This window comes from Conger conger, chromosome 5 (assembly GCF_963514075.1).
Source record: "Conger conger chromosome 5, fConCon1.1, whole genome shotgun sequence".
Lineage (NCBI taxonomy): Eukaryota > Metazoa > Chordata > Actinopteri > Anguilliformes > Congridae > Conger > Conger conger.
In genome coordinates, this window is record NC_083764.1 from 20,441,519 (window position 1) to 20,452,809 (window position 11,291).

The 11,291-nt window shown below is 40.1% G+C and overlaps 1 protein-coding gene across 2 annotated transcripts; it reads right to left on the bottom strand.

Annotated features, from left to right (window-relative positions):
* Window positions 1-2,302: 2,302 nt before the first annotated feature.
* LOC133129622 (syndecan-2-like) lies at window positions 2,303-8,585 on the bottom strand. 2 transcript variants are annotated; one of them, XM_061243837.1, is made up of 5 exons: window positions 8,409-8,585; window positions 4,354-4,887; window positions 3,827-3,932; window positions 3,014-3,196; window positions 2,303-2,414 (listed from the first exon to the last, which is right to left on the bottom strand). In XM_061243837.1, exons 1-4 carry the CDS (start codon window positions 8,469-8,471, stop codon window positions 3,027-3,029), a joined length of 873 nt encoding a protein of 290 aa, XP_061099821.1. In that variant the 5' UTR covers window positions 8,472-8,585; the 3' UTR covers window positions 2,303-2,414; window positions 3,014-3,026. The 2 variants fall into 2 exon arrangements, with proteins under 2 accessions (XP_061099821.1, XP_061099819.1); XM_061243835.1 differs by having other exon boundaries at window positions 2,344-2,467.
* Between the last annotated feature and the right edge of the window lie 2,706 nt (window positions 8,586-11,291).

Sequence of the window (11,291 nt, forward strand, 5' to 3'; positions counted from 1 at the left end):
TGGTCTAGACAGAATGTAGTTTCAACCACCCCATTTAAATGGTAAACATGAATTTATTTTATCAGAATTCCAATACGGGTGAATGGCTGAATAGAGTAATAGACAAAATGGTTTTAATTAACTATTATTTCCCCATGTCTGCCACATTTCTTTTACAGAGAGGAGAGCACAACTGAGGAGACAGAATGCAGTGGAGAGGAGAGGAGCGCAGAACAGAGGAGACAGAATGCAGTGTAGAGGAGAGGAGAGGAGAGCAGAGGAGACAGAATGCAGTGGAGAGGAGAGGAAACAATGCAGTGGAGAGGAGAGGAGAGCAGAACAGAGGAGACAGAATGCAGTGGAGAGGAGAGGAAACAATGCAGTGGAGAAGAGAGGAGAGCAGAGCTGAGGAGACAGAATGCAGTGGAGAGGAGAGGAGAGCAGAACTGAGGAGACAGAATGCAGTGGAGAGGAGAGGAAACAATGCAGTGGAGAGGTGAACAGAGGAGACAGAATACAGTGGAGAGGAGAGGAGACAGAATGCAGAGGAGAGGAGAGCAGAACAGAGGAGACAGAATGCAGTGGAGAGCAGACAGAATGCAGTGGAGAGGAGACAGAATGCAGAGGAGAGGAGAGCAGAACAGAAGAGACAGAATGCCGAGGAGAGGTGAACAGAGGAGACAGAATGCAGTGGAGAGGAGAGGAGATAGCATGAGAGCAGCAGAGGAGTAGTAGGATATAATAACAGTAGTATTAGCTCTCAGCAATCTTTTCCATTTTAACTGACTTTAGGAAGAGATTTTTGATGTAGCTCTCATGTTAATGAGTAAAACCAATAATAAAAAAACATTCAAGCATTCAGCCCTTGAGTTTAGCAAAAAAGAATATCCTACATTATTGTGTAATGCTGTTCATGAAATGCATTGCATTTATTTGTATATAAGTTTAGCAATTATCTTCATTTTCCAGGGAGTACCCGTCCAGACACCACTCATCCCAGCAAAGTATGGTTCCCCCAGTAAAACGAGGCTATTTCCACCACTGCCTCTGTTAAGAGTAAAATTAACGCTGGACATATTACTGTGTGCTGATTTGAGCAGCTGGGGTAAGTCAAAGCATATACTATACTTAAGAAATGGCATTATAAGCCATTTGCAACAGGCTTTGTTACAAATTATAACTGTTGTGCTATAACAATATTGATGATGACGATTTTGGAAAACAGACTGCTGTGTATTTGTTCTAGTCATATTTTATACCTGGCATCTATTCCAAACAATGGGTGTAAAAGTTAAATGTGTTCTTTAGTAGATCCATAATACACCTTTAAAGCTTCCACAGAAAGTAAACTCTGGCTTAACAGCACTGAACTATTGACCTCCTATCCTGCTCTTATAATTTAGCAGTGTAGTATGACTGTTTTTATGGATATATGGATATATGACTGTTGTAATAGAATTTGAATCTGTAACATACAGAAAATGTAAAGCCCAACAGCTAGAATAGTCTATAAAATTCACCCTTACATCAATAATAATCTCACTGCTGGTACAGTCGTTTCCTTCATTACATTACATTACATTACATTACATTATTGGCATTTGGCAGACGCTCTTATCCAGAGCGACGTACAACAAAGTGCATACCCATAACCAGGGATAAGTTCGCTGAAAGACCCTAGAGGTAAGTACAATTTCAACTGCTACCTGTACAACAAAGATAAGGACAAGGGCAAATTCTTTTTTTTTTTTTTCTTTTTTTTTGAACAAACAAACAAACAGAGCAAAAGTCACCAAAGTTAACTATCCAAACACTGCTTACCTAGCCAACTAAAATACTGATACACAAGTCACAGAGACAACAATTAAGGTTCACAGGGAGGTAGGGAGGGATGGGGAGAGGTGCTGTTTGAAGAGGTGTGTCTTCAGCTTGCGCTTGAAGGTGGGGAGGGATTCTATAGTTCTGACCTCAACGGGGAGTTCGTTCCACCACCGTGGAGCCAGAACAGACAGTAGTCGTGAGCGTGAGGTGGAGGTTCTGAGAGGGGGAGGTGCCAAGCGGCCTGTGGAGGCTGAACGAAGAGGTCTGGCAGGGGTGTAGGGTCTGATGATTTTTTGCAGATAAGCTGGGGAAGACCCTTTAACTGCTTGGAAGGCTAGCACCAATGTTTTGAATTTGATGCGAGCCATGACAGGCAGCCAGTGGAGGGAAGTAAGCAGGGGGGTGACGTGTGAGTATTTGGGAAGGTTGAAGACCAGACGAGCTGCTGCATTCTGGATGAGTTGGAGGGGTCTGATGGCAGACGCTGGGAGGCCAGCCAAGAGGGAATTGCAGTAGTCCAGGCGGGACAGAACCATCGCTTGGACCAGGAGCTGGGTCGAGTAGGGGGTGAGAAAGGGGCGGATTCTTCCTTCAGAAGGATTGCAGACTAACCCCTGGCCAGTAAAAAACAACACGCTTCAATGTTGGTTCAATGTGTTCCAGATCTCTGAAGTAAAACAAAAAGAAATCTGAAATAATGAAATGGTGAGCACTTGGACTACTGTCTCAACATTTTGTAAATATGCATCATTTCATTCAATGTCCACTGTAGTATCATATCTCTTATGCTGCAACAATCAAAGCAGTAATCATCCTTGGGAAATCATCCAATTTCTGAGCATCAATTTACCCGTCAACATCTTAGAAGCAAACTCTTCTGAAAAATCCAAGGAAATCCAAAATTGGATACTTTCACTCCCACATGGATCCAAACTGTTTTCCGAAGCCAAAGCTCCAAGTTCCAAAGCTCCTAGACTCATTTTATGTTTATCCCCCAAAATAATAGCAAGGTGAGATAGCTATTTCCATATAAAATTGGAATGTCTGGAGTCTTATTTACTTCCGTTAAATTTGGAGGGGTTTATGTGTTTATGTATGTGTGCGCGCATGCATGGGTGCGTGCTTGTGTGCGTATGCGTGTGCACACACAAATGTATGTAGAAGGATAGGCAAGGAACATCTCTGGTTTGTGTTGAGGTACACAAGCATGTACCGTATGTGGAGGTTTATGTCAGCATTTCCTCTTGCGTTTGAGCTCTCTGGTACCCCCTGTAGGAGTTCTGCTGTGCATCCAGTGCATAGTTCCCCTCATCCTTCTTCTTCTTCATCCTGTAGACCATTAGAGACACCAGTGCCACAGCCAGGACCAGTCCTACCACACCTCCTCCAACAACACCTACAGAGGAAGGAAGATCAAAGATCGCATCAAATATGGACACTATGTCCCACCCTGGGCTGGTCACTGGGATATCTGGATATGTAGCTAATTAGCGAAACAAATACAGATCACCTTTTAGTTTCTTTCAAAGTAACTGTAAATACCTGTAGTTGTATTTCTTTTGGACATGAAAAAATGCTGCCTTTCCAATCTGTACCGTATATTTTATTTGTGCTATGCTCACATTTATATTCACTGTGTATGTTGTTCCATACTACACTCTCAGAAAAAATGGTTCCAAAAGGAACCCTGTGATTCCATAGAAGAACCCTATCTAGTTATTTGTCAGGCAGAATGGTTCTTTGTCTGGGAGCTTTCACACTTGATATCTGGGTTTCTGAGTAGGGCAAGGTATTTTTTTGTATATTTATATATTAAGCTATACATTAAGCTTTTAATTAACAAAATTACTTTCTTTTTGTGATAGACATTCATTCATTTGAATTGTCTTCAGACCATAACAATTCCTTCTGACAAAATAATGAATGTACATTACAAAAATAATATAACATTTTATTATGGAGAACCATTTCAGATTGCCATATTTTTGCCATATTGATATAGAAATGTTGAATCAGTAGGCCTTGCCTGCAAGAACTTCTTTCCTCTCCAGAAGACCCTGGCTCTTTGCCAAGTTCTCTACAGATGAATCTGTTAAGTCTGGCTTCGGGTCAAAGGTTAAGTCAGAATCATCCTAAGAGGTAACAGAAATACACACATGTTAATGAGCAGATCGATGTACAATTTACTGAAAATACCATGATAAAAGAAATCCAACAACAGATTGAAATTATAATTTCCATAATGATTTCTAAACCTTAAACATATTCATTTAATAATCTCTTATCCCTAATTTAAAATTGTCTCTGAAAGTAAAGGGCCTAATCATATTTGCAGGCCTGTTGCATCATTAAACACTTTCAGTCAATTGAGGAGAGTACAGACAAGAATGTAATGTGTTTTTTTGTTTGCTTTGTTTTCAGTTGTCAGTTTTTACATTATTACTTTGTTGATCTTGTCTCTGTATCTCTAATAAGACAACCCCCTGCTGTTAAACATGCTGCCAACAGTCTACTTTTCAAAAAGTGTGGTCAACAGTGAAATTAATTTCTTACAGGTATCTCGTTCTCTGCTTCATTGGCCCTGCCATGTGGGATGGCTTTGTTGTCCTCAACAATGACAGAGGCCGGCCTTCTCTCTACCTCTGTTGTGAATGGTGAAGAGGTGGACATCCCAACTGCACCATCACCAGACTCCATATCCTCTCCAGAAGCGTCACGGATGTCGATTTCGTCAGCTAGCAATATGGTCTGCCATGTCTCCTCTTCCTCAATCGGAAGCTTTGGGGTCATCTGCTTTTCCAGGATTTCTGACTCCGCATCCACCACAATGCTGGTAATTTTGTGAGGGACTTGTGTTAGGGCCTCTGCATGAGAGGGTGTGGTCACCACCCCTGGGGATTTGGTAACGTGTCCACTGATGGATAAACTGACAGAAATCGTTGGGTACTGGGAGTTCTCATGGTCTGTACTGTTGGTTGAAGGTAAAGAGATGCTCATCTCCCACTCTCCTTCTGACCAGTCCTCTGAGCCTGAATGTTCGAGATCATTGCCAGATCCATCCGTGTCCTCCAAAGTCATGGGTTCTTCCTGTCAGAAAACCACAAGGGAGAGAACAAATCAACAAATCAAATGGACAGATGCGTGGTCTACTGGTAACAGTACTGAATTCTTAATCTACCGTACAGATGAGACCTCTGATGTCTTTCTCGCAAGGTGGAGTCTGTAATGCGCTACAGAATACTCTACAAGACAGATAGGTACATTTACATTTTTGGCATTTGGCAGATGCTCTTGTCCAGAGTGACGTACAGTTGATTAGACTAAGCAGGAGACAATCCTCCCCTGGAGCAATGCAGGGTAGAGGGCCTTGCTCAGGAGCCCAACGGCTGTGCAGATCTTATTGTGGCTACACCAGGGATCGACCACCGACCTTGCGTGTCCCAGTCATGTACCTTAACCACTACGCTATCCCCCAGGTACACAGGGTTCAAGGTATATGCTTTTTCTTCACATGCTTACTAGGTATCTCCTGCAGATTCTGAAGCTTATTGAGGTAATGTACCTTACAAGATGTCAGAACAGCGGTCACTCTAAACACCCGCCCCCCATTTAACTGCCTTTGGAAGACAATGGGTTTGACACAATGTTGACACAACCTTCATTGAAACATGTGGGCCTTTCCATCAAGTTTGAGTTCGGGTCTGAGACAATGCCACACCATTGCACCGAAACTAAAATAACTAAAATAAGTATGTACATAAAGGAATGTCAGAATTGCCTCTAGGTAATTTTATTCATACTCTTGCAGACGGATGTTGCAGCATACTCAGAAAAGAGATGAGTCAATAAACTGCTGATCTGTGCATCAAAATTAGCTTTCCATAAGTGAAATGTGAATTACCAGCATGTCTTACTCTGGATGATACCAATCAAGGTTGGTATGCCTGGTTACAGCCTGTAAAGGAGGATACAGCACTTAGACACACACACACACACACACACACACACTCTCTGCTTACACCACACCCCACCTGCTGCCTTTTGGAACCAGAACACATGAACAGGCCTTTAGACAGCAATACAAACTGGTGAACTTTGAATACCACTGACATCAGTATAGAGGGGTGTGTACATGCCTGTTATTAGTATTATTATTTTAATAATGTATATTGATGTTTGACTGAAGTGAGCTGTCCATATCTCCCAATGAGAATTGGTAGAATCAAGGTTAATGAAACTTCCAGCACACCAACATTAAAAATGATGTCGGGAAAACACCTTACAGCTTAAAGGAGGAAGTAGGCTAGGTCTTCTTATCAAAGGCCTGATAAAAACTTCAGTTTCGTCTTAATTCTGAAGTCTGACCGGCAATATATGTTGGCTTGGCAGAGCAATTAAACCCCACATATCAAAACCAAAAAGCCAGCAACAGTCATTAACTTAAAAAAACATACATACTTCTATTTGCATTTCATATGTAAACATCACCGGACATGCATGTCTGCAGAAAGTGTAATCAGCTGTTGCTCCTCACATATATGTAGCGCTATAGATGATTAAATATGACAATAGAGTGAAATTCTTCAGTCAATACACAAGTTGCCTAATATCTACACAGTGGAAATATCAGGCCAATATACAGTTCCAAAAGCCATCCAATCAGTACCTCTATAAGCAGGTCAACTCGCTGATCCTGGTAAAGCAGTAACATTTGGAGAATACCAACAAACCCCATGCTATGAAGAGAAAACCAACCCACCTCCCACACAAGTTTATCACCCAGGCATTTAGCCAACACCTGCATAGATATCTTGGTTGTTTTTCACTCTTTCCTGATCTGAAAGCTCAAGGGATCTAAGAAGAAGGACATATAAATATAAAAAGCAGATAAATATGTGATGTCTCTGTGCATACTGCTGACAGCTAGAAATTATATAAATGTTTCAGTCCCCGGGTGTGTTAACACTCCCCTTTACCCCTCCCTTGCTACTGTAACATGGAATGCTCACAGCAGGCTCACAAAACTTTGAATTTACTATGAAATCCATGCAGTTACTTTGCAAATAGAACCTATACCAATTCCTTTCAGATAACACTGAGACTTACCTCCACTTACACTCTTCGTAAAACACAGAGGAAAAAAGGAGTCACTCACAACCCAAATAAAATACAATAGAAACACTTAAATGAATGAGGTGAACAAAGGGAATGAAGCATAATTTCTTGTGAATATGTGCCACTGGGTGTGTCCGTGGAAACACAGACACTGGCTCCCAGCCTAGACAGTGCAGTATCTGAGAAGCTGTGTAAATGGATGTTGCTTTTCACAATACCATATTCAGCTGTGCTCACAACCATGCGCCTGTTCCACTGCACTTAATGCAAGCCCTGGGAAAACACGGAAACCTTAGAACCTTTTATTGCTCATAAAAACAAATTAAGTAATGGAAGTAGGTTCCTATTTAATCTGTCAACAACATAGGGCTCTTTTCTGTCTGAAGTCTTACCACAGCCGCCATTATGAAATCAGGAATTCTACCTCTATGCTCTCAAAAACATAAATTTACATTTCACATTCTTTAACCGACAGCTCAGCATGTAATCGGATTCAGAGCAGAGAATTAATCAATGGCAGTTCCAGGACCATGGGACTCACCCTTGGTGTTTTCCTGCCCCTTACCAGTAATGAACTAAAGCCTGTCAAGAGTGACAGGTTGCTTTATAAACCTCTCCTGATCTCCAAACTCTCCTTCTTCAGTTGTTCATTTAATTTAAAAATCAGTTGTTGAGTGGAGTGCAGGTAGTGAGGAAACAGTCTGGAATTCAACCACAAGTGGAGGGGTGCTGTTCAGTACCAAGGAAATCATACAGTAACATGTAAGGTGATTTTTTAATACACGTCATCCTGTCTCCTACTACAGCAATTTGTCTAGAGTGAAAACCATCTATTGACAAGTGAAACAAGAGGCTTAAATTTTCCCAGCTGCCTTCGGATGTCTTCAGCATACAGGCCAACAAAAAGAGACTCCTGGACCAAACAAAATATACTACCAAAAAGAAGATATAGTGTATAATTTATAACTGTATGATGTATAGAAGTCTCAGAGGAAATCTATTATGTCTGTAGAGGAATGCTTCTAGGTTACACCTCATGTAACCATCACTTCAGTCCCCTCATCAGTAATGCTAGATAAAGACATAAAAGCAAGAGACAGTTTTCAAAGCAGGAAGAAAATCTGCATTTTTGTGTAGCTCATCTGATAGACGTACTGTAACGAATCCCAATAGTCTGCAGTTGAACTATTACATAAAGCAAAAGGTGAACCACTTTTTTATATAGGCTAGCCCACAAATTCCGCCAAAGAATTGCACATAGTTGACTTAAAATCCTTATTTTAAAGATGTCGCCTACATGATATTATTTTAAGAAAGGAAATGGTCTGACGAACGTCTGAAGCCAATTGTTTTCCAGTGCAGAATAAACGTTAAGCTTACTTGGCCACCCATGCTCTTTCGGTTTTATACTATAGCGATTAGCCTATTTCTGTTTTACAGTAATAGGCCTAAACTACAATATCATAAAATGATAATAAAAATCCAAAACTCACCAAAAGCGCAACATGAAAACACCAACCGAGGCACAATAGCGTGATTGTATACCTATTCTTCATTTTTTCCTTTGTGTATGCCCTGTTATTTTATTTTTTACAATAGGAAGCAGTAGCTACTCGTCACCAGAATTTGTCTTCCAGCTGCGCCGTAACGAATCTAGTTGTGCTAATGAACGTCAGCCACAACTGTTTCAGTTAACCTCCAGATTAGCTACTCTTATGACTTGTCGAAGGTGAGTCCATAGGAACAACCTTTGGACCATGTGGAAATATCGGCACAGAAAGTTTGACAGACATGGAGTCATATTTCATTGGTTAGTTTCCAAACATCCCACATCGCATAGATTGGACATTATGTTTGGTCTGAGTGGCTGAGTGGTTTAACTGCCCAAACATACTGACTAACTAGTATTGCTCTGTTACCTATATTTTATGATTCATATCTGTTTTCAACTATTGTATGTGTTTATGTATGTACTTTATTTTTTTTTAAATTATTATTTTTTTTTTTACCACACATTACCTATTCGTCTTCAGCGAGTTGATCCACATGTGGGACTACACTGCCATCTACTGGTTGTTCTTCAGCGTAGAAATTTCGTGTAAATTGCGGGACTTTCCAGAGAGTGGGTCCCCAGCAGGCAATAACTATTATTTGTATGCTAAATGCTCATAACTTTTCTATTCTCCCATTACTTTTCTGACTATTTTTAACGATATGCAATGTGTATTCTCATTGCATTTCAGTTGCGCATTTGCATGCATATTTATCCTGTATGCAGTCCCCTCCAAAAGAATTGGAACAGCAAGACCAATTCTTGTTTTTGCAATACACTGAACACATTTGGGGTTGAGATAAAAAGATGAACACGAGACAAGAGTTAAAAATTTCAGCTTTTATTCCCTATAGATGTGTAAAACTACTTAGAACATAGCACATTTGGTATCCCAATTTTTAGGTGAGCAAAAATATTGGAACAGAGGGTAATAAAGTAAATTAAAGTAAATGACAGTTAATATTTGGTAGCATATCCCTTGCTTGCAATAACTGCATCAAGTCTAGGACCCCATGACATCACCAAACTGTTTCGTTCTTTTTTTGTGATGCTTTTTCCAGATGAATTGAAGTTCCTCCAAATTAGTTTGGATGCATTTCTCCATAAGTTGGCAGACATAATGTTTTTGTAGACTTCTGAAGTCATGCTGTTGCTAACATCATGAGTTAATCATCAATAAAGATTAGTGAGCCCACTCCAGAAGCAGCCATGCAAGCCCAAGACATAACACTTGGAATTTATTTAGCTCTTTTATCCAAAGTGCTGTACAATCGATGCTTCTCATTCACCCATTCACACACACTCACACACCAAAGGCAATTGGCTGCCATGCCAATGCTGGGTTATACAGTGATTGAGAACTGATTCTAAAGGATGACTGGTCTGGTTAATAATTCATTGACACTAATTTGAGCCTTCTGATTGGTTGAAACGGGAATTCAAGCCTTCTGGTCAGATCAAAAAGTGAGTGACAGGAACTCTGCCCACGCAGTTTCTGGTCTGCAGATATACATACTTGGATATTTTGGCTGCTGCAAACCCACCAACTTGTCCTGATGCATTATGGAACATACAGTTTTAAAATCTAGACTACTAATCCCACTGTACTAATTTGTGTATTTAATTTATTATGGCAAATAGCAACCTTGTTTTTTGCCAATGATGGGGTGGCGAGCCAAAATGAGCACACGCCCCTGTATGCATAAAGAATAAAATTCCCATGTTCCTATTGAACTTACCATGCTGCATTTTACATTCAAATTACATATTATTTTTAACTGATGAAAATAAAGACAGAAGTGAGTCAGTAGGTTCCTAATTGGTGAAGGTTTTGACACCCGGCCACCAACTTTCTGGAAGATAATTCAAAGTGATAACAAGGCAAACATGCATTGTGTTGATCCATTTAAGGAAAAATCCACATGAAATTAAACACATCTTCACCTACCTAATTATGAGCCTATTGGGTAACCTCAGTTTTTTTATTTGTTACCTCTTCTTATATCATTGTTGACAAGATGGTGCAATAAGCACACAATGATTGTGGTCATTTTATTCTTCATGCCATTGCAAAGCTGTTTCTGGCATAATGTGGTTTTAAGGTAAATAATATATCTTAAGATGCAAAGCACCTAATAAAGAAACATTAACAGCTTGTTAAAATTATTTGATGGCATTTGGGGTTGGAAAAATAAGGCAAACACAGGGGGACTCCAGGAACAAGTTTGGAAATCACTATTTTCGACAAAGTGAACTCTTTTCTCGCTTTATTTGGGAATGTTCAGTATCATTAATTATGATAAGGAAAAAAATAAAAGATTAAAAAATATATGTTTTTTGTGTGACTGTAGTATGTCCCAGGGAAATCTTTTCAATGTTTGTTTTGTTCAACGTTGAGGGGGGGCCTGTAGCGTAGTGGTTAAGGTAAATGACTGGGACATGCAAGGCCGGTGTAGCCACAATAAGATCCGCACAGCCGCTGGGCCCTTGAGCAAAGCCCTTAACCCTGCATTGCTCCAGGGTAGGATTGTCTCCTGCTTAGTCTAATCAACTGTACATCTCTCTGGATAAGAGCATCTGCCAAATGCCAGTAATGTAATGTTCCAATTACAATATTATTGCTCACCAGGCAAAAATCTACATCTGACCATTTACAATGCAACAGTACAGGAAAAACTTACCCTGGGAATTTTATAATTATCAAAACCGACTGTTGGGTTTGGCCAGTTTTTGCTGTATTTTAATGTGGAACATAAAACCAACCAAAAATAAACTGTGAATACAAATAAAAGTTACCTGAATGATTGATGGAAAATGTGTGTAG